The sequence below is a fragment of the Perissodus microlepis genome, chromosome 7 (assembly GCF_051167445.1).
Source record: "Perissodus microlepis isolate ML-2025 ecotype Zambia chromosome 7, ASM5116744v1, whole genome shotgun sequence".
NCBI classification, from domain to species: domain Eukaryota; kingdom Metazoa; phylum Chordata; class Actinopteri; order Cichliformes; family Cichlidae; genus Perissodus; species Perissodus microlepis.
This window is the reverse complement of record NC_140467.1, coordinates 48,691,585-48,714,781: the sequence shown is the minus strand read 5'-3', so window position 1 is coordinate 48,714,781 and position 23,197 is coordinate 48,691,585. Positions and strand designations below refer to the sequence as shown.

Here is a 23,197-nt window from a genome sequence, read left to right as displayed (position 1 = left end):
CCTCTAGTGGTGAGATGTGGCCTTTACATTTTCTTTTCATTTCATTTCATTTTAGTAATAACAAGTGATGTAATTATACACATATAAATCTTATGTTTTATATGTTTTATATGTATGTTTTGTCATGAAACCATCACCACACATACAGACACACACAAAACCTCCATTTCTTGATGACTGCCAATACCCCAGATGCAGAAACCCACAACCTATCTGCCCTTCTTACTGTGCAAGGCAGGAGGGGAAGTGAGAAGCTACTTAAGGAATGCCCTATATCTCCAGGAAATCTGGAAAATCGTTAAAAATGTGTTACAGGACAGATGGAGGCAGGATGGAAGGAAACGAGAAGATCATATGGTAATGAGCATATAGCTTATAGAAGTGGCATTACAGCAGGGGCCCCTCGGGAGCTCAGTGGATGACTATCTTGGTCTTGGGGACAGAACAGGAAAGTCTGTATCCCGCTAGTATGGTAATTGCATTAATCTGTCCAAGGTCTATAAATAGGTCATGTTATGCAGCTAGGACATGCAGCTAGCAGCTCCGTGGGTTCTGAAGGCTCAAACCTCATACCTTCGTCCCAAGCCAGCCTGTTTTCATCAATAAGTGTTTTTTTTTTCTCTCCGTGTTGTTTGTCTGGGGTTAGGACTTCGATCGAAGGTCCCTCTTCACTGTGACATCCCAAGGCATTACTCCCAGCAGCCCTTGCTCTCCTTCTATTACTCCGCTGGCATCACAGCACTACCTGCAGCTTCTTCAGCAGCAGCTGCAGCAGCAGCAGCAGCACACACACGTGGCTGTTGCTCAGGTAAGAATCATATGCACACAGTCTTACAAGGTGTACAGCATTAGACACACACACAAAAATCCCATTATGCCCACAGTACAGAATACTTTTTAATCCTCTGCTGTACATGTAATAAAAATACAGATTCAGAGCTTTAAGATGAGATTCACTGTAACTGGACTTAGCTGCACGTCAGATATTAAGTGGTAAATGTCTCTATTCACACTTCATAAATAACTAACATTTAAAAAAAATTATTTTATGTTTTTTATTATCACCTTCTACCAGCAGGATTTCAGATTATTAGTGGCACTTTGAAGATGACATTTCATTACTCAGAATTAAAATAAATGATTTTTGCTATTGCCAGTAACTTTTTAGGTTGATCCTGGCTCATGCTGTGATTTCAGATGTAAAATTCCTCATACATGGATAATGCACAAAAATAATGTAGACTTTTCTCTGCTTCACACCAGAGCACACTCCGAATTTGCATAACGAGAAAACAGCAACAAACAGATTATTACCTGCTTCTCTGTGTTTCTCATATTAATGTTGTCCCACTAGAGGGCAGAACTGACACAGTAATGGAAGGACAGTTATTGCAGCTTAACATCTCACTGCCTGGGCTGAAATATAGACACACAAATGATGATAACAAAACATTTGAATGCAGTAAGTCTTCTGCACCAACCACTTAGTCAGTCTTAGACCCAAACAGCCAGAATGTCAGCACTTCCCATTGCAGTCTAGTTATTATAAATATAGAAAGTAACGTAAATCTAAATTTGTCTCCGTAAAATTCTGGAGCTTATGCCGTGTGCGATGTATAAGAACACTGTTTATGTTTCCATTTTGCACGCTCAGGTCAGAAATGTTCCCACTCAAACAAAACACACCTCGGCCTTTGTTCTCTCTCCAGGTACAGCTGCTGAAAGATCAGATGGCAGCAGAGACCGCCGCTCGTATCGAGGCTCAGGCCCGCGTCCACCAGCTGCTGCTGCAGAACAGGGATTTGCTGCAACACCTGACCCTGCTCGTGCAGCAGCTGAAAGAGCTGGAGGCCCGCGCCCTGAAAGCAACACACCCAGGGCAGCCGCAACAGGAGCTGCAAGCTAATGGACACGGTAGGCGACTAGAGTGGTGACTGCTGAGAACAGCATGTTGTCTTTTGAGTAATTTGTTGTCAGGTCAGGTTGTCTATGTGCTGCGGTCTTGATTGCTCACTCCTTTTTTTTATCGGCCTGTGCATGAAAGTCACAACACAAGCCACGCTCACTCACCGATTTCCCGCGCCTGCCAGCATTGTCATCTGTGCTTGTGGTGACGGAAGATGAAATTTCAGCATAAACTGTCGAGCAATTCAGCCTGGAGAAATTTAACCAAACTGAAAAGGAGTCTGTGTCTGCCAGCCCGACAGATGACATTTTACGTTGAAAGGACTACTGCGCTTTTATACAGGCTTGGAAATTAAAATCGAGAACCATGCATCAACCCCATACTGTGTTATCCCCCCCCACGCATTCCCGTGTAACGCACAGTGGCATAAATCATACTGTGCGCAGTGGATTAAAAACACTTCCCCTCAGCAATATCTTACTTCTCAGTGAGAAGGTGATGAAAACAGCCTTTATTCTTTGTTCTTTTTCAGCTAAAAGAATGGGTAAACTAACTAGAGGCATAGCTGTCAGTCTCTATACTAGTTGTGTTGGCTTAGAGAAAATCTTGCTGACCTCAGGTGCAGCTGGCCTGAGATCAGTGCACAACCAGATCTTTTTCTATAATGAGAGTTAGAAATCTTAACAAACTATTCTAAAAAGTCTACATGCTGGTTACAGCTGACTTGTGTCATTATACCTCTTGTTGATTTGTCTCCCATTTTTTCTGTTTTTCTCAGATGGCCAGCAGTCATCAGGTGGCTTAGTTTCAGCATCAGCAAAGTCCCTGTCCTTAAATCTGAAGAATCACTACAGTCAGACCCTGGACCACCTCATCACCTCCACGCCCTCACGGCTGTTCGAAACCTCGCCCCTGTCGCCCACCCAGGTGGGCTGTGCTGAGTCCTACCTCAACCTGCTTAACATGGAGAGCGGCGTCAAACCACCAGCCTCAGCCAACAATGACCTGGACCCCTTCATCAGAGCAAATGGTGCTGTGGAAGACAAGGAGATGTCCGGCAATGAGATTGTCCCGTTCACATCCCGAAACTCTGCCAGCATGGATGAAAAGTAAGACTGCTGTCTTCATGTTTATTGTAAAGAAAAAGACAATATTGGGTGGCTGGAGTGAAGAATTTACATATTAAAGGAAATTTCTGTTTTGCTGTAACGCTATTACAAACAACAAATTGGCTTATCCCAGCATTGGAAAATTGTTCATATCACTTCCTCAAATACACAAGAGTGAGAATTCTTTTATACAAGAATTCAGAGAGTGGAGGACATCACATGCAGTTGCCTGAGGGGGGAATTTGGTATATGAAAATTCCTTGGCTATCTAGCCTAGGCAAAGCCCTGCCACTAACAGTTCAGAGTCTGTACCTTCACAGCAGTGTGATCAACATAGCACTGTTTGTTGGTAATAACAGCAGCGATGTATCCACCAGATAGTGGTGGAGCGTGGAGATTTTGCTCATCCATCTCACATGTCCATGATGACAGAAGAGAAATACGGCTTGTATAGTCAATCAGTCGTTTTACATATCAGGAGATAAGAACAAAAATTATGTGGCTCTTAAAATAAAGTAAAATTCAACCTCAGATGAACAACTACAGATGCCATATTGCACTGTGTAGTTTTTTAATTAGTAAAAGCTCAAATGCACATGCTGTGCATAAAAATTGATCTACACCTTCATTGCTTCTAAAGGAGTTAAGAGGGTAATTAGCAGCCAGGTGCTGCTAATCAAATGCATTTGATTTATTCATCATCAGCAAGTGTGAGCACCTCTCTAAAAGCAAACGTTTTGGCAGTTTTGCTGGTCTCGAGCATTCAAGTGTGTGTGTTAACGAAATGGCGAGGAGGAAGGACATTAGCTCTGATCTCAAAGAGGCAATTGTTGCTGTCATCAATCTGGGAAGGGTTATAAAGCCATTTCCACACAAGTTGTCCATCATCCTACAGTGAGAACGATTATTTAAGAGTGGAAAATATTCAACACACTTGCCAGTCTTCCCAGGAGCAAATTCACCCCAAGGTCAGACTGTGCAATTCTCAGAGAAACTACAAAAAAACCCAAGAGCTACATCTCAGACTCTACAGGCCTCAGTTGGCATGTTAAATGTTAAAGTTCATGATTGTACGATTAGAAAAACGCTGGAAAAGTATGACTTGTTTGGAAGGGTTGGCAAGAGAAAGCTTCTTCTCTCTAAAAAGAATGCGTAAGCATGGCTTAGGTTCGCAAAGTTGCACCTAATCTTGAGAATTCTGCAAAAATCTCCTTTGGACAGGTGGAGGGCTGTTTGGTTTAATGCACAGTGGCACATCTGGTGAAAAACAAACCAAATTGGAACTCATTCCAACTGTCAAGCACGGTGGAAGAGTGGTGAGGATTTAAGCTTAGTGTGCAGTCACAGGACCTAGTCACCTTACAGTCACCATTAACTCTGTATACCAGTATTCTAGAGTTAAATGTGAAGGATGTGGAGTATTATAACAAACTGAAAAGTAATAACAAGCAGAACTTTGTTTCAAAGAAGTTGATTGGATTGGTAACCTTTAACGACGCTAGCAGGCAGGTTTTGCTAACTTTGGACTGAACAGCATTAGCTGTTTCTCCTGTTAAGTTAAACTAAGGAGTATAGATTGACATTTAGCACACATATCCTCGTCTAACTTGCTGAACATTTCCCCCGAACGTTAAGCTCCTTTAATGGCCATGCATGCTGCTTATGTCAGTTTGTGTTTGGGGTAACCAGGCAGCGACATACACATCCGCTAGCTTTCAGTGTTATTAGCGGGGAACAGCTCGACTCAGCAGAAAACGCCTCCAGCTAATCAAAGTGTGACTGCAGTCAGGGGATTACAGAACACGGGGGAGAGAAGGTTTCGGGTTAGACAAACAAAGAGGGGATTGGAGTTGCTCGTGAGAGGGAATGAGATTTAAGAGAAACACACGAAACTCCATCAGCTCTAAACTCTGGCCTCGTGTTTCTGTTTCATGAAACAAACTCATGTTGAGAAGCCATTAAACCACACATCGAGAGAATGAGGACAGTAAATGTGATTGTTTTCTTGCAATAATTCATTATTAATGTGTTTTGCTTTTCAGGCTTCCTCGAGGCTTCATTTCTCGCTTGCACATTTTATCTTGTGAATTGCTTTTACTACCTTACCTTTGACTCGGCATCTAAAATTTCTGGCATGTCGCCCAGTGACACCCGTGCACGCACACACACACACACACATGCCTTGAAACATATATAGAACTACTGTGTATAATCACTTTTTAATTAGGTTTAAATGCTCTTAAAACCCCTCCTGCTCTAAACTTTTACTACAAAAGATCAAGGAGAGTTCTCAGTCAGGATAAACTCTTTTAGTAATTTCCTTTTTATCCAGTTTCCTTTTCCTTTCATTCACACACTTAAATTGGCTCTACAGAGCATCTTTAGGATGATTTCAAAACAGTGAAAGAGGAAAATGGGAAGTTGACCTGGCAGATTGCTTGTGCTTATCCAGACTCATAGCCTGTGGTTTCGTCCCAGCCAGTCCCCACTCACATCCATTCACAACCTGAAACTCTACCCTGCTACTATCTTTTTTTATTTTGCATAAGCAAAAGAAAAAACAAAGGTTAACCTCAGACGTCTTCCAAAGAGAAGCGTCCTGTTACTGTACATTTCCATCTGAATATCGAATTCTTCTGGGAGTGTGCGGCTCGCATGCAAGGCCCTCTCGCTCCCGCTGTTTCACTGCCCCACCACATTTTCTATTTTAAAAGACGAAGTAGCTCAGGAACTTACCACCAAAGTGACTTTTCTCTGGCTGCCACCCTCCTCCTCATCCTCCTCCTCCTGTATTGGCTTGTGTTAGCGTCCTCTCCTGAGTGACATCATCTTTATGTAAAAAGCAATCTTGAAATTTGATGCCCGGCTCTTACACAAACGACATACAAAAGGGATGAAAGTCAGGGTTACTGCTGAGCAGAAGAAGAAGAAATACACAACAAACAGTTTTGACCTTTTTTGCTGTTTAGATTAGGTGATGTGATGAAGCTTATGTAGCCCAGCCAGATCTTGTAAATTTGCTACAGCATAGGAAAAATAGAGGGGAGGTGGGGGCGGCAGTGGAAAAATGGAAACTTCATCTCCTTTGTGTTATTGTGTCCCCCCACCCCACCCGTTTGCCAAACTCCTTTGCATTACCTTTGACGCAGTGAGACTCCTCCTGTGTCTGCCCTCCCCCACCCGCTGCATAGCAAATTTTATTGCTTCCATTTGCTTTTGTTTTCTGGATTTCCCCAGCGGATCAATGTTTACAGCCTGAGTGGCCCAATTTTATGTTCTGCGAATGACTAGACAGGTCCTCCAGTGCCATCTTCTCCCTCCCATCTCTTCTTTACCCCTCTCCCCGCCCTCCCTTGCTCCCATATCTAGCACTGGTCAAGCAGAGTGACAGAATCTATTGGCACTGTTAATGCAAAATCGCCACGCATTATCCTACAAATGCATATGTGTGTTCTTCAGCTCGCCAGCTGTCCCCGGTGCTTTGTGTTGCCGCTTATAGCGTTCGGTGTATAGCCAGCCGTGTAGTGAGTCAACCTTTACACAACACGAGTGGGATCAAAACAGGATGTTATAGTAGGCTTAAAATACACTTTGTTGCCACAACTTTGAGCTGAGTAAGAGGATGACTAAAGTGAGCGGAGACTCCTGAGTGCACGGACGTTTGTAAAAAATGTTGAGTCAATCCAGACGTTAGTGAGATATCTCTACCTGGACAAAAGTGGTAGACAGACCAAAGATTGACATCCCTTGAGCCACAATGCTGCTAAAAGCTGCAGCCTGCCCACACAGAGCTCAGACAGAAACGTATAGTAGCCAGCTTATATTCACAAGTGAGTCATACTTTCCCGTGGCATACACTGCACTGTATACACTGCATTCTCTTCCACTCTCTCCGACAGGACTGCATGTTGCATAATCACATTTCCTGACCTATCTCATGATATTCCTTTCTCCTCCATCTTTTCTTCATTTTGCTGCTTCATCACATCATGGTCTCTGTTTCCGAGCTGCACTATCAGACCTCGCCGGCTGATAATTTGATTGCACGAATGTGATGGGAGCGTACTGGATAATGGTTTTAGGCATTTGGGCAGAACCCATACTGTCCGCTGAATTTACATGCTGTTTTTCACAAACAGTTACTGTAATGTTTTTTGACAGTTTTTCAGCAAGACTCATTCGTGCCTTCAGACTCAGATTGGGCTGAATGTGATGTCTGCAAAGCTGGAAAGTTTGTAAGAATGAGCTTTGACAGGCACTCTAATTGGCAGGTTTCTGCTTTTCAGAAAAATTAGTGAAATTTTGAAGTTTTGCAGACTTTCACATTCGTCCACCTACAAACTTAAACGTCCCACACGGACATCTCACCAACACCCTCGACTGGGGTTAAGTGTTAGTTTCTGTAGAAAAACAAGATGCTTTTACAAAGGCCCAGCGTCCCCTTTGAGTTTACACGTCCTACTTCTTTTCTTCTTTCTCTTCGTGATTGACTGCTTTGTTCCTTTTTATTTAATGGTTAAAAAAATTAGTCATATGTACTTAGGTTGTAAATAAATGTTTTAAAAAGCCTTTGCTCCTCTCTCCGCTCTGTTCGTTTATTTTCATGTGAGATTTATTAGTTCAAGAACAGACAGTGAAAAGGCTGTCACACATCTTTGGTAGTAAAATAATTCAGTGAAAAGGCACTGCTACTCCATCTACTAACCATGTCTCAAGTAATAGACTTGTCTGTGGAAAGTTTTTTATTAAGAAGATATTTTGTTTTTGTGATATTTTTGAGTTATGGAAGGAAAATTAATCACTACTTTGCAGATTTATCATGTGCCACCAAGTAGCAATGCACCAATCCAATCTAATGGAGTCCAGTCGTGAGCTCAGGTCAGTCCTGACTCGAAAAACTGGATTGGATTGGATGTCAGAGCTGGCACATTTCAGTTCAAACCATGCATCATTAGCTGCTAGCAGGATGGCTAACGTAGCATGTAGAAAGCTAGCAGCAAAGCGACAGCAGCTTGGAGGTATTTTACTGTAGCTACACCAGCAGCTTTTGTTTTCTCTGCAAGTTTTTAATTTAACCACAAATTATTTTCAAGCGAGGTAATGTAGGTGCATATGCTATGAATGACATTATTTATGCATGCCTAAAGTAGTTGACTTGCATTGCTGTTCTAAGGCAATTGATAGGCCTCAAGGTTTTGTGTTCTGTCCAGTTTTTACAGATTACAATACATGAAAAAATGCAGTAACTTACATTGCCAGAATAATCAGCACAGTGAATGACAGTAATCCTTTCAGTTTTAAGTAAATTCCAAAAATGTTAGAATTGCTGTGAAAATGTAAATAAACGAACAAAATTCTGTAAAATGGTATTAGTGCTTTTTGAATTTGACAAAAGCCAAAAAGGCTGGAAAAGTAAGTAGCACTACAAAGAAACAGCTGTTGGGGGGAATAACTAGGTTAACAGGTCAGTAACATGGTTTTTACAGGCAGTGGTTTCACTGGTCTGCAAAAACCTGGTGCTACAAATTGTGGAAAAGCTCAGAATAATGTAAAATTGTGAAGAATTTGAGAAAAGCATCATCAGTAGTACATAACATTGTCAAAACACTAAGAAAATCTGGAGAAATCTCTGTGCATAAGAAAGAAGGATAAAAATCAATACTAGATTTCCATATCTTCTGGCCTTCAGGAAGCAAGGCATTAAAAACAGGCGTGATTCTGTCTTTTAAGTCACTGCATGGGCTCAAGAACACTTCCAAAAGTATTTGTCTGCAAACACAGTTCATTTTGCCATCCACAAATAGAGGTTAAAGCTCTAACATTCAACAAAGTGCCCATATGTGAACACGGCCCAGAAATTCTGCTGTCTTCTCTGAACCAACGCTCATTTCAAATAGACTAAATTAAAGTGTAAAGTTGTTCTGCGGTTGGACAAACTGAAATTATTTTTGGAAAACATGGACACTGCATTCTCTGGAGTAAAGAACAGAAACTGCATCTCTGATTGTATTGGGGTGCATTATTGCCTGCATAATTTGCAGTTTGCACATCTCAAAAGCATCATGAGTGCTGAAAGGTGCAAACAGGTTTTGCAAGGAAGGCATTTCATATTTTAGATAGACAATCCTAAACCGCTTACTGCAGCTATTAAACAGCACAGCTTCGTAGTTGAAAAGTCCAGGTGCTGCCCTGCCTGCTGTCCAGACTTTTTACTAATTTTAAACATTTGGTCCATTATGAAATAAAAATGATGACAAAGAAGACCCAGGACTGTTGAGCAGTTAGATTCATATATCACAAAAGAATGGGACAACATCCCTCTCCCAAAAGTCCAGCACCTGGTCTCTTCAGTTCCCAGATGTTTATAGTTAAACCATGGTGAACATGGCCCCTTCCCAACTTCACAGCTTTTTTTTTAAAGATGTGTTGCTACTATCAACGTCAGAATGACCCTATTTTTTGTTTAAATTGGTACATTTTCTCATTTTAAACATTGGTTATGTTTTCCACACTATATTGCAAGTAAAATATGGGTTTGTGAGATTTGCAGAGCTTTGCTTTGTGTATTTATTTACATTTTACACAGCACTCCAAGTTTTTTGGAATTGAGGTCATGCAGTACTTTGCAATGCTACCTTTGGATTTCAGGTCAGCTAAAGGTGACTTTTGTAAAATGCATATTTTCCACAAAGCATTTTGAATGTGCTATCTCTCTGATTTTCACCTCTCGCTGGCATTTGCAGCTGTATTCAGCGCCACGCACCAAGTCAGACTGATGGAAAAACCTTTGCTCTAGTCAGGGAAGTGCATGTTTCCACCTTATGTAATACCGAAGTTATTATTGAATTGTTGAAGCTGAGTTTAGAATGGGGGAAAATACTTCCACACCCAGCTGCTCAACCGAATATCTACATTCCTGTCTGCTACTGTGTGGTATTAGATATTACCACGGAGGGTACCAATGATGGAAATGTTCAAATCCAAAACCTTTTAGCTGTTATTCCTTCCACATGCATAGCTCCCCGACTCTGTCGTCTAATTGTGGCCTCTCTTTGGTACAGGTGTGAGGACCCGCTCCTGCTCATCCTCTTCTTCCTCTAACCATCCCTCATTTCCTAATGAGATATCATCAGCCACTGCCTTAAACCCCCCCAGCTCATGCCTTTCATCGCCCTGTCCCCATCCCCATCCCTCTCATCGTTTACCGCACCAACCTGCTTCTCCCTGGGAGCCCGGGGAGCTCTCTGCCACTGCCTAAGCCCCCTTCCTCTCTTCCTCTTCCTCCTCTTCTCTGCCCCTTCTCCTCCCTCTATGTGAGTATTACTCATGGTAACCAGCATGTGGAGCATGTGTCTGTGGCACAAGCATGAGGCTGTGCATGCAGTGGATGAACAGTGTGGGTGTTCGCTGGCTCGTGCGTAGGTCTCACCAGTGATTTCTCTGCTAATGACTGCGTAACCTCTATTTACATTCAAATGTGCTTCTGCAAATTTAGAAGCCGCATTAGCATTGAGGTAATCAATGAGTCACAAATGTTTTATGCACAGCACTTTTGTCTCTGTTTTCCACCTTTTGTTGGATTGTTTTGTCTCTCCCGGTTTTGCTAGAAGAGAGGAAACGTTCTTGTCAAGACGTGGTATTATTTTATCTGTGGAGGTTTGGCCTGAGCTGTAAAACTGTCAGAGCAGGGCTGGAGGAGCGGCACATCTTTATGTACCTGTCTTAGACTCGATCTGTTAGAGTCGGCTCTGTGAGATATTTTAGAGTGTGAGTGTGTGTTTTTGTCACATGCATGTTTTGATTTACCGAGAGAATCTGAGAAGACCATCCACCGCCATAAAGCACCAGAGGTCTCACGTACTGTTCTGCTGCATGTGTGACAAGCAGCTATTAAAGAAACCATCAGAAATATTGTAATTAATCAAGTTCAGTCAGGACCACTACAGTCAAAACAGAACTGTATTTACATCAGAGTTCATTTATATTAATCAGCATTTATGAAACGTGGAAAGGCCAACGGGGAGCATTCCTCCCATAGCAGCAGCAAGACCTGCAGCACAGATCCGAGTGGCAGTCACTGACCAATATGACATTTATTAAGTCACACACAGCACTAAGGGAGGAGCTGGGGTGGAATCCAAAGCAGCTGGCAGATGCACAACAACTAAACTAGCTTTAATATCACACCCTATATGAGATTCCAGTTGGATGCGTAGAAGATTACTGAGGAGTCATTTGCTGCTGGTTAGCTTGAGATCAGCCGGGAATTGTGACCGTGCCTGTCTTTGTGCCCTGCCTCAATTTAGAAGTAGTGGAAGTAGTAGTTTTCCAGCTGCATTGTGAAAAAAAGATAAATCCACAGTGAAATCAACTGAATCTAATTGCTGATCAAATGATACACCAGAAGTAAGCACTCATATTCTCTTTTGAACTGTATTTGTACTGTCATTGCAGGTACTCTCATAATAATCACTTTACTTTGTACAACTTTATAGGATAATGAGCACTGGGCGACTTGATCACTGTGGGCTACTGTGGGCCATTTCACAGTCAAAAGTCTCAGTGTTTGGCTCATCTTGTATTCTGTACACCTAACGGGACTAACTGAGCATTGGATTTTTAAAGTTCAGTGACCTGTTTTCAGTATTTTCTTGTCAAAGTATCTACTGTTTAATCACCAGTACTCTGCAGCTCTACATAATATGGAATGAAAGCTGTTATGTTACATAATAAGAAAATTTAAATTACCTCTTCAGACTCAAGATGTGAAGGATAATACATGTTTTATACAACAACAACAGCTGGTTATAAGCTAACGTCGTGCCAGCTAATGTTAGGCTCATTTTTATCAAAGTAGATGTCTTTCTGAAAGCGCTGTAACTAAGTTTAAGAATATAATCCACCCACTGTTATCATCTTCAATGCCCTGTACCAACACAGAGCAGAGCAGCTATCTGAACGCTACCCCAACAGAGGTTGATTATCTTGTTAATAATTTCACCTCCTCACTACGTACGACTCTGGATACTGTAGCTCCAGTGAAAACTAAGGTCTCTAATCAGAAGTACCTGACTCCGTGGTATAATTCTCAAACACGTACCCTAAAGCAGATGACTCGTAATCTGGAGAGGAAATGGCGTGTCACAAATTTAGAGGATCATCATTTAGCCTGGAGAAATAGTTTGCTGCTTTATAAGAAAGCCCTCCGCAAAGCCAGAACATCTTACTATTCATCACTGATTGAAGAAAATAAGAACAACCCCAGGTTTCTCTTCAGCACTGTAGCCAGGCTGACAAACAGTCAGAGCTCTGTTGAGCCAACCATCCCTTTAACGTTAACTAGTAATGACTTCATGAACTTCTTCACAAATAAAATTTTTATCATTTGAGAAAAAATTACCAGTAATCATCCCACAGATGTAATATTATCTACAGCTACTCTTAGTACCATTGATGTTAAGTTAGACTCTTTTTCTCCAATTGATCTTTCTGAGTTAACTTCAATAATTACTTCCTCCAAACCATCAACGTGTCTTTTAGACCCCATTCCTACAAAACTGCTCAAAGAAGTCCTGCCATTGATTAATTCTTCGATCTTAAATATGATCAACCTATCTCTAATGGTCGGCTATGTACCACAGGCCTTCAAGCTGGCTGTGGTTAAACCTTTACTCAAAAAGCCATCTCTAGACCCAGCAGTCTTAGCTAATTATAGGCCAATCTCCAACCTTCCTTTCATATCAAAAATCCTTGAAAGAGTAGTTGTCAAACAGCTAACAGATCATCTGCAGAGGAATGGTTTATTTGAAGAGTTTCAGTCAGGTTTCAGAGCTCATCACAGCACAGAAACAGCTTTAGTGAAGGTTACAAATGATCTTCTTATGGCCTCTGACAGTGGACTCATCTCTGTGCTTGTCCTGCTAGACCTCAGTGCAGCGTTCGATACTGTCGACCATAATATCCTATTAGAGCGATTAGAACATGCTGTAGGTATTACAGGTACTGCACTGCAGTGGTTTGTATCATATCTATCTAATAGACTCCAATTTGTGCATGTAAATGGAGAGTCCTCTTCACACACTGAGGTTAATTATGGAGTTCCACAGGGTTCAGTGCTAGGACCAATTCTGTTTACATTATACATGCTTCCCTTAGGCAGCATCATTAGAAGACATAGCATACATTTTCACTGCTATGCAGATGACACCCAGCTCTATCTGTCCATGAAGCCAGATAACACACACCAATTAGTTAAACTGCAGGAATGTCTTAAAGACATAAAGACCTGGATGGCCGCTAACTTTCTGCTTCTTAATTCAGATAAAACTGAGGTTATTGTACTCGGCCCTGAAAATCTTAGAAATATGGTATCTAACCAGATTCATACTCTGGATGGCATTACCTTGGCCTCCAGTAACGCTGTGAGGAACCTTGGAGTCATTTTTGACCAGGACATGTCCTTCAACGCACATATTAAACAAATATGTAAGACTGCTTTCTTCCATTTGCGCAACATCTCTAAAATTAGAAATATCCTGTCTCAGAGTGACGCTGAAAAACTAGTTCATGCATTTATTACTTCCAGGCTGGACTACTGTAATTCATTATTATCAGGATGTCCAAAAAACTCACTGAAAAGCCTTCAGCTAATCCAAAATGCTGCAGCAAGAGTACTGACAGGGACTAGAAGGAGAGAGCATATTTCTCCTGTTTTGGCTTCCCTTCATTGGCTTCCTGTTAAATCCAGAATTTAATTCAAAATCCTGCTCCTCACATACAAGGTCTTAAATAATCAGGCCCCATCTTATCTTAATGACCTTGTAGTACCATATCACCCTATTAGAGCACTTCGCTCTCGCTCTGCAGGCCTACTTGTTGTTCCTAGAGTATTTAAAAGTAGAATGGGAGGCAGAGCCTTCAGTTTTCAGGCCCCTCTTCTGTGGAACCAGCTTCCAGTTTGGATTCGGGAGACAGAAACTATCTCTACTTTTAAGATTAGGCTTAAAACTTTCCTTTTTGCTAAAGCATATAGTTAGGGCTGGACCAGGTGACCCTGAATCCTCCCTTAGTTATGCTGCAATAGACGTAGGCTGCCGGGGGATTCCCAAGATGCATTGAGTTTTTCCTTTCCAGTCACCTTTCTCACTCACTATGTATTAATAGACCTCTCTGCATTGAATCATATCTGTTATTAACCTCTGTCTCTCTTCCACAGCATGTCTTTTATCCTGTCTTCCTTCTCTCACCCCAACCGGTCGCAGCAGATGGCCGCCCCTCCCTGAGCCTGGTTCTGCCGGAGGTTTCTTCCTGTTAAAAGGGAGTTTTTCCTTCCCACTGACGCCAAAGTGCTTGCTCATAGGGGGTCATATGATTGTTGGGTTTTTCTCTGTATCTATGAAGCGCCTTGAGGCGACTTTTGTTGTGATTTGGCGCTATATAAATAAAATTGAATTGAATTGAATTGAATTTATGATACAAATCATGCTTTCGCTCTGATAAACAACTTGATTACATTCTCATAATGTATGAGAGCTTATTTGCTAAATGTCAAAGTTTCACTCACAGCAGAAAGGGTTAGCAGACTGACACTCACTACAAATAAACGGTGGCCACCATAGCTAGGATTGTGCTCTTGAATTGGGAAGGGTAAAGAAATCTACTGACATCTAGTGGTGAGATTTTACACACTGTAACTTTAAAATACAGACATGGTGTTGGCAGAGTATTTATTTAAAATGTTAATATTACAAGTTGTAATGTTATATACATTAACATTAGCTTAAGCATTTATTGAAGCAATAATTTACTTTAATTTAGCCAATCAGCACTATAGCTGACTTAACTTTGGATGCTGTTGAATGTCAGTTGTTTTAAGTGGTTCGCTAAAGTATTGGAACTATTTCCTCGTCCCTTGCAATGACATGACAGCATTTTTACATTTTGCCTTTGGCGAATTGGTTGACGAATTGGTTGGTCATCTACCTCGAATACTAAGTACTTCCATACCAGCCTTCTTATTAATGAGCGTGGCAAAGCCATTACAGCAGCTGAACTAGTCACAATCTTCCAAGTGTAGTTTATCCTGTGCTTGTGTGTGTTCGTGTTTTATTTCTTTAGCAAGTGAGGATAAACTAAAACACTTCCTGGCATATTTCATCTCGTTCAGTTCCAGAAGATTCACAGCTTCAGTACAAAGGCCTGCTACAGTACTTAAGGCAAAAACACAAAAGTACTGTCACATTTTCAGAATTTTGGTATTGAAAGATATCAGCAGTATCGGTTCTGTTGACAACCCTAATCCCAGTTGTATGTCCTGGTCTTCCAGAGTAGTGCTAAATCAAAATAGTGACAGAAAGTAGAGGAAAAGAAAATAGCCTGATGCTCAATCCAGCTGGAATCCAAGCCACAACTTGGCAGCACTTTAAAAATAACACCATTTAAACCTGCTGCAGAGTCAAACCGTTAACTGAGCAGATTGTGCGTGAACAGTGAACCTACCAGCCCAAAAAGAAGCTAAATATGAGTCAGAATCAAGTGGATTCATTTGCCTTTAGGGCTTACTATGTGTGCTACTTTGAGTATAAACATGAATGTCTCCACCAAAACTTTCTTAACATCATTTCATGGAAAACCACAAATGTTAACCTGCTAACCTCATTAAAACTCAGCCTGTGGCCACCGTTGATGCAGGTGCCACATTTTGCGTCAGTCCATAAAAACAGTTTCCAATACATTTAACTGAAAATAAAAAAGTTACCACATGCTGTCCTTTGAGGAAAAGTCGAGGGATCCTAAAGCAGTCGGCTCCATTGTCAGGAAACCACAACCTTTGAAACAAACTAGAATGCCGGCCCTTTCATTGCTACATTTTTCTTCATCTGCATTGCAATCCCCACAGCTACACTGGCTAATTAATGATACCCCCCTGTGCCTTTGGAGTCAGAGGAGTTCAGGTTGACTTTTACCTTCCTGTGCTACGTTGTGCTGCTCCATTTGTTAGTGTAGGAAATGGCGGATAATTATCTCAGGAGATGTTTTCCCCATCATTACTGTAGCTGTCAACATCATCCTCGTGTGGAGACGGTAAATACATCATTAGGTCACATAAGTTCATTACTCAGCCCAGGATTCAACCACGGACCAGATTTCTCGGGGGAACGAAGTTAGCAGCCACAGTTATAATGTAAATGGGAGGAGTCGGGGAGGAAGTGAGGCTTGTTATCGGGTGTTTGTCAGGAATCATTTTCCAAGAGAATGCCTATAATTGAGTGTGGTTGTGAGCACTGGTGCTTGTCATGATGTTATGGTGGTAAAATCAGAGTGAGCAATGTAGCTATTTCTGGTTTGCGTGTTGGTGGAAAGCCTGCAGCTTTTTCCTTGCTTCTTTACGCTTCCCCTCCCGCAGTCTTTGGCTCTTTTTCTTCGCCCGTCCCTCCGTTTCCCCAGCAGAGAAGCTGTGGGACGTAGATAAGTTCCTAGACAGCCGGAACAACAGGGAGCCAGAGACAGAGTCACTGTGTCGTGTAGTAGCAGCTTACACCACAGTGCACTCAGGTTAATGGAGTATAATGTGACTGATGGAGCAAAACTGGCTCGAGGTGCATTCTTCTACTAATAATGTAGAAAATGATGCTGAATATAAATAAGCAAAAAAAATTAAAAAAACAACAGAAAATGTGCTCATGAATCTACTGTGAATTTCTCAACATGTTAGCCGGTTGAAGGCTTCACTAACCGGTGCCTCTGTTTTCTCACCGACAGGTGCAGGCAGATAATCCCCAAACTCGACCCTCCTCCACCTTCCGTGAACCGCAAGAGAGCTAGCAGGACATTGTCTCCAGGGTCAGAGGTCGCAGCTGTGCCTACGCCCGCAGAGGTCACCTCTAACGACGCAGCCCCCAGCCGCAGCAGCAGCGTCTCGTTCCCTGACATCACCCCCAGCTCGCTGTCATCCGGTGACTTCCACTCCCTGAGCAATGGCGAGAGCAGCTCCTGCTCCACCAGCGAGGACTCGGGCGTGCGCTCCGAAACCAAGTCCCTGCTGTCGCCCCTGCGTGACGACGACGACCTGTTCGGGGACCGTGGGACATTTTTAACAGCCTCCAGCGGCTGTAACAGTCCCGTGGAGGAGAGGGGGGAAACCGTTCTCTCAGCCACTGAGTCGTATCCCACTGAAGCGCCCACCCTCACTTCACAGTCGGACACTTGTGGCCACCCGCTGCCCTTCTCCCCGATGAATGATACCTGCCTTCACATCAGCTTTTCTGAGGATGAGCTGCTGGAGAGCAGCCAAGAAGACCCTAACGTCCCTCAGCGGAGCTAGGAGCTATTGATCTCCTGGAAAACTTCCATCATCTTCTGCAATCAGCTTTTAATCTAATATTTACTATCAGACCCTCCTATGTTTGCACTGGACTCTATTTCAGGGCCTTTAATCGTTCCACCCACTTGTGACACAGTACAGGCACACAGTAGCTGATACCAGTTCCTGGAAAGTACTCTATTGTACAGTTGATTAGCCTGTGGACAGATTTAGTATTTTTGTAATAAAATAATGAGCTAATTTACTTTTTAGTGACTAGAATGTTTAGCAGAATACATGTAGCACCTCTTGCACTGTTAAAGTCAATTTAGCGTAGAATTCAAAGCCAACGAGGGAACACGTTTTATTTTTGCTAGTAGTCGACGTTAAAAGATTATTTTGTATGATGGTTCACTGTGGTACAAACTAAAGATACACAATGACCATGCAAATGCTTGTGATTTTGATGTTGGGATAAGCCTCGATTTCTGCAGGAGCACCCGACGGGTAATGGTGGGCAGAAAGAAAAGAACAAGAAAGTCAGTAAAAATGGAAAATGATGTGTTGCGGTCTGCGCACAGCTGTGTAGCACTGTGCATTATGTTTTTGTACTCTCAGAGGTTAGTGGGTTTTAGAATGGTTTTTTTCTTACTTGCATTTCGTGGGCCTTAAAGCACTGCTGGGAAAATGAGGGGAATGTCTGCAGGTATTCCGTGTATTCAATTGATTTGTTTTGGATGCAATCCTTTAAAACCAAAGGGGATTTTTGAATTAAAAGCATTTTCTTTTTGAGAAACTCGACATGAAGCTAATGACCGTGAAAGTAATGGATTGCGCCCGTCTGAGTGGGGAGTCTGTTACAAGATACTGAATGGGAAGATAATTGGGGAATCAGAGAGGACCTTGGAGAAAGACAGCTTGGCAGATGGATTTTCTCTTCTTTGCTTCTATCTTTGTCAAATCTTGAATACCCAACAAATCTGCTTTCGTTTTCAGGGTGAATTAACCTAAACGGTGGGAACATTGTTGGCATTCAATCAAGAGAAAAGGACCTCGAGTAGTTAAAAGTGAATCAAACTGCACTCTCATCCCAACAGTTTAGTTATAAAAGAAATAATTGTATGAAGTTGAAATGAAAATGCCAAAATGTACCACCATAGATCAAACCAGATTGAAAAATTCAATAAACTGAGTTACTTTAAATATCTGACATTTTATAAATGAAATCATAAAATGTTGAAGAAAATGCTAGAGATAATAATCGGAACAACGGACGATGAAAAGCAGTAGCTGTTTAACTTCACGTTTATAAGGTTTCAGTTGCCTTGTTAATGGTGTCGAATAAAGTGCCACCTTCTGCGAGTAGAAGTGAATATAAATGGAGATGAGGGGCAAAGCACACAAGGTCACATGGGGGGAGTGTAAAGTTGCAGGTGTACAGGCAAAACACAGAAATCAGGCTTTTCCCAACATTACACGTGGCAGGGAGCTTAACAGCAATAACATGAGGATGAAAAAATAATAAAGAGAAACAGCTGAAAAAAAACTTTGTTTCTGGCTATTTGTGGATCACCTGAAATGAACTAAAGTCTTAGACCCTTACTTCCTGTTAGCTTCTGCACATAGGACACCATTTACATTTACAATAATTGATTACACAGCGGTGGAGAGTAGACTTTATCAAAGTAGATGTCTTTCTGAAAGCGCTGTAACTAAGTTTAAGAATATAATCCACCCACTGTTATCATCTTCAATGCTCTGTACCAACATAGAGCAGAGCAGCTATCTGAACGCTACCCCAACAGAAGTCGATTATCTTGTTAATAATTTTACCTCCTCACTACGTACGACCCTGGATACTGTAGCTCCTGTGAAAACTAAGGTCTCAAATCAGAAGTACCTGACTCCGTGGTATAATTCTCAAACACGTAGCCTAAAGCAGATGACTCGTAAGCTGGAGAGGAAATGGCGTGTCACAAATTTAGAGGATCATCTTTTAGCCTGGAGAAATAGTTTGCTGTTTTATAAGAAAGCCCTCCGCAAAGCCAGAACATCTTACTATTCACTGATTGAAGACAATAACAACAACCCTAGGTTTCTCTTCAGCTCTGTAGCCAGGCTGACAAAAAGTCAGAGCTCTTTTGAGCCAACCATCCCTTTAACGTTAACTAGTAATGACTTCATGAACTTCTTCACAAATAAAATTTTTATCATTAGAGAAAAAATTACCAATAATCATCCCACAGATGTAATATTATCTACATCTACTCTTAGTACCATTGATGTTAAGTTAGACTCTTTTTCTCCAATTGATCTTTCTGAGTTAACTTCAATAATTACTTCCTCCAAACCATCAACGTGTCTTTTAGACCCCATTCCTACAAAACTGCCCTTATCACACTGCAGGCCTACTTGTTGTTCCTAGAGTATTTAAAAGTAGAATGGGAGGGAGAGCCTTCAGTTTTCAGGCCCCTCTTCTGTGGAACCAGCTTCCAGTTTGGATTCGGGAGACAGAAACTATCTCTACTTTCAAGATTAGGCTTAAAACTTTCCTTTTTGTAAAGCATATAGTTAGGGCTGGACCAGGTGACCCTAAATCCTCCCTTAGTTATGCTGCAATAGCTGCCGGGGGATTCCCATGATGCATTGAGTTCTTCCTTTCCAGTCACCTTTCTCACTCACTGTGTTAATAGACCTCTCTGCATTGAATCATATCTGTTATTAATCTCTGTCTCTCTTCCACAGCACGTCTTTATCCTGTTTTCCTTCTCTCACCCCAACCAGTCGCAGCAGATGGCCCCGCCCCTCCCTGAGCCTGGTTCTGTCGGAGGTTTCTTCCTGTTAAAAGGGAGTTTTTCCTTCCCACTGTCGCCAAAGTGCTTGCTCATAGGGGGTCATATGATTGTTGGGTTTTTCTCTGTATCTACTGTACAATATAAAGCGCCTTGAGGCGACTTTTGTTGTGATTTGGCGCTATATAAATAAAATTGAATTGAATTGAATAGGGAGAAGAGTGCTATGGAAAGAGGGGGTTCAAAGAAAACCTATGCTTACTGTACTGCATACATTTCCTGTCGCATATATTTGAACCTGCTGCTGATCTTTGTTCACATGCCTTTTCATTCAGTGTAATTTCCTGTAACCGCTGTACAGTCAACATCAATTGAACCACAGCCAGAGCTGAAGGCACTTTGAGAAGATTACACTGCAAATAGTAACGCAGCGGTGTAAGATATCAGCGCACAGGTGCGGCTCTGAGGAACTACTGTAGCAGCTCACGGCTGGATTCCAATTAAAGACTGTGCTGTTGGTTTCGTCTCCTCGCTTTGAATGGAAAGCAGAACAGACAGATCGTCCGCTCTTCTGGCCTGTTTGGCTATGCATTCATTATATCTCATTACAGTCCCATTTGACATTAGGAATTCATGCCTCTCAAATTCTTTACCACACACTTAACATTTTCAAGGCTTGACGACACTTCCTGTCCCTTCCTCCAAGGCGTTGTGCTCCCAAGGTGTCCTTTTCAAGGTGAGCTTTTTCTTCTCTCTAGTCCACGAGCCTGCAAACTTCGCTTCTACAGAGTGCCCTGTCGCTTCAGGGTGCAAACATCTGACTGACAGGCTTATTAGCCTTCAGGGCCTCAGTGTAATGCAGCTGTAGCAAAGAAGGCAATGCTGTTATTTCCCTGTGCACCTCTCTGATCTAAGGAGTGAAAACACCACCTCTGCTACAGTCTGGAGATAAGAAATTAGCTGTGTAGTGTCCCTGCGTGCCTTCATTCTCACCTTCAACATGGAATTCCCCTGCTGGATAATCAATAATGCAGGATGCTTGTGCAGCTTGTCCCTCCTCTCTCTCCTATTTCTCTCCAGAGAGGTGGTTTCCATCCTGTTCAGTAAGCCCATTCAATACAAGACTGCATCTGATCTGCGATCAATCTAATGTAGCCCTTAGAAGCTGGAAGGCAGCCTCACGCCAAAGCCCCAGCTCCTCGGCTTTACATAGCTGTTTAAAGTATGTCCCTTGTCCTTTATATGGCCATTAATGCTGCTGAAAAGTCATTAGTCTGTGTACGGACAGGAGCGAGCCGGTCAGTGATAAAAGCTGTGTGTGTGTGTGTGATGCTGGTGATCACAGGCACAGGGACCAACTCATTATGCAAAGCCTCCTGCTTTTAACAGCTGCCAGTAGAAACAAAGATAAAGAAACAAATCAGATCTTGTTACCTTTTTTTTAAGAAATCATCCGAGAATGAGGAAGCCCAACAGTTTAATTCTGACATCAACACAACAGGGATGTGAAGATAGCAATTCAGCGCATTTTAATTAATCTAATGTTTAAATGTTCAGCCGCATTTAGTATTTACAGGGCAGAAGGCTCAGAAAAGTAAACAGAGAAGATAGAGGGTGTGATAGTGTCATCTCTCTTTAAATGCAAATTTGTAATATCAAAGTCCTTGCTGGATACCATCAGTTTTTCTCGGGTCATAATTATGTAGCAAACACATTAGCAAGAAGTTCAAAGCAGAGGGCAGGATACAAGTTTTCAGGGTAAAACTCTTTTCCTTTTAAAGGTTTCAGTGACTCCATTTTTATATACACAGGATGTGAAAAGTGTCTCGCTTCCTCTTTGTCGTCTGTTATTAATATTTATAGTGAAATCATTAAGCTCGTGCACAAAGAAGGCTGCAGTCACGTGACTTTTCACCTTTCAGACAAAGTGAGGGAAAAAATGTTTGTATTTTAATTGCTTTTTTTTAAATGTTACAAAATTACTTTGGTGTGGTATGAATGACCATGGGAGAGTTCTCTATCAATAGGAAAAGCTGTAAAATATCAACACGTTCTCACTCCTAAGCTTAATATTTTACGCCAGGTGACAAATCGTCAACATTTTACGCTTTCGGGTACCCAACGCGTTCCTAAATGACATCGGAAAAAGGATAACATATGAGAACCGTTTGGACTCAATCTACACTTGTTCGTTCATTTTCTTAAAATCGCTTTGGAAAACACTATTTTACGCCATTTAACTGCTGGTTAAGGTTCGGAATAAGGTTATGGTTACGGTTAGGGATAAGGTTAGGTTTAGGGCTGGAACACATGGCTGGAACATCTATTACCGTCATTCCACTGGAATTCAGCCATAACCCCGGGGCTGAAAATATATGAAAATACAGTTAGAAGTCCAAATGCTATGCCCTCCTTTACATTTTCCAGAGTTGTCCAGTGGGCCAGGTTGGAGTATTTGCTAGACTGATTCTGGCCCCCTGGGCCTAATTTTTGACACCAATGGTTTAGATATTGCTCTGTAGTTATTCCTCATAAAAAGCTGAAGTTTAACATACTGATTCAACAAAAAATATTTTTAAAGCATAAACACTAGCTGTGTATTAAATTGCAGAGAAGAGTTGTATGGGAAAGACTTTGGTTGGCTTCACCACCTATACCACAAAGCACATCTAAAAGAAAGTAACTTGATTGATTTCGACACTGGTTGAAGTGTAGCTGTGGCAGGGTAGTGTTTTTAGGTAAACATACTATGGCAATGCAAACCAAACCAGTGTAATATGTACACATCCCTGTGTTTTATCACGTCCTGGTAACATTTGTGATGATTACTTAAAAGGTCGGCTGCAGATGACTTTTGCTCTTATATTTTTGAAGAGATGCTTTCAGGCAGAAGTGATTGTCTCGCCCTTTTAATGTAGCACCGCTCCAGTTTTCTTGGGTCCTTCTTTTAGCTTCTTTAGTGAAATACTTTGTGAAATCTACCCTTGTCTTGTTTTTGATGAATGAGTCAAGTTTGAGGTGCCCGTCATTACCAAGTGCAACTGAATCAGGTATCAGACTGTTCTGTAAACTTTTTTTGATTGTCCGG

At 41.8% G+C, this 23,197-nt stretch overlaps 1 protein-coding gene across 1 annotated transcript in view; it reads left to right on the top strand.

The window, feature by feature from the left end:
* LOC146383991 (carboxyl-terminal PDZ ligand of neuronal nitric oxide synthase protein) overlaps positions 1–20,745 on the top strand; it is a 61,799-nt gene extending 41,054 nt beyond the window's left edge. Inside the window, exons 8-11 of the mRNA XM_084935622.1 lie at positions 647–808; positions 1,710–1,914; positions 2,685–3,015; positions 16,777–20,745. Of these exons, the coding sequence (XP_084791748.1) occupies positions 647–808; positions 1,710–1,914; positions 2,685–3,015; positions 16,777–17,338 (1,260 nt within the window). The 3' untranslated portion in view covers positions 17,339–20,745. The remainder of the gene's footprint in view (positions 1–646; positions 809–1,709; positions 1,915–2,684; positions 3,016–16,776) is intronic.
* Positions 20,746–23,197: the final 2,452 nt, after the last annotated feature.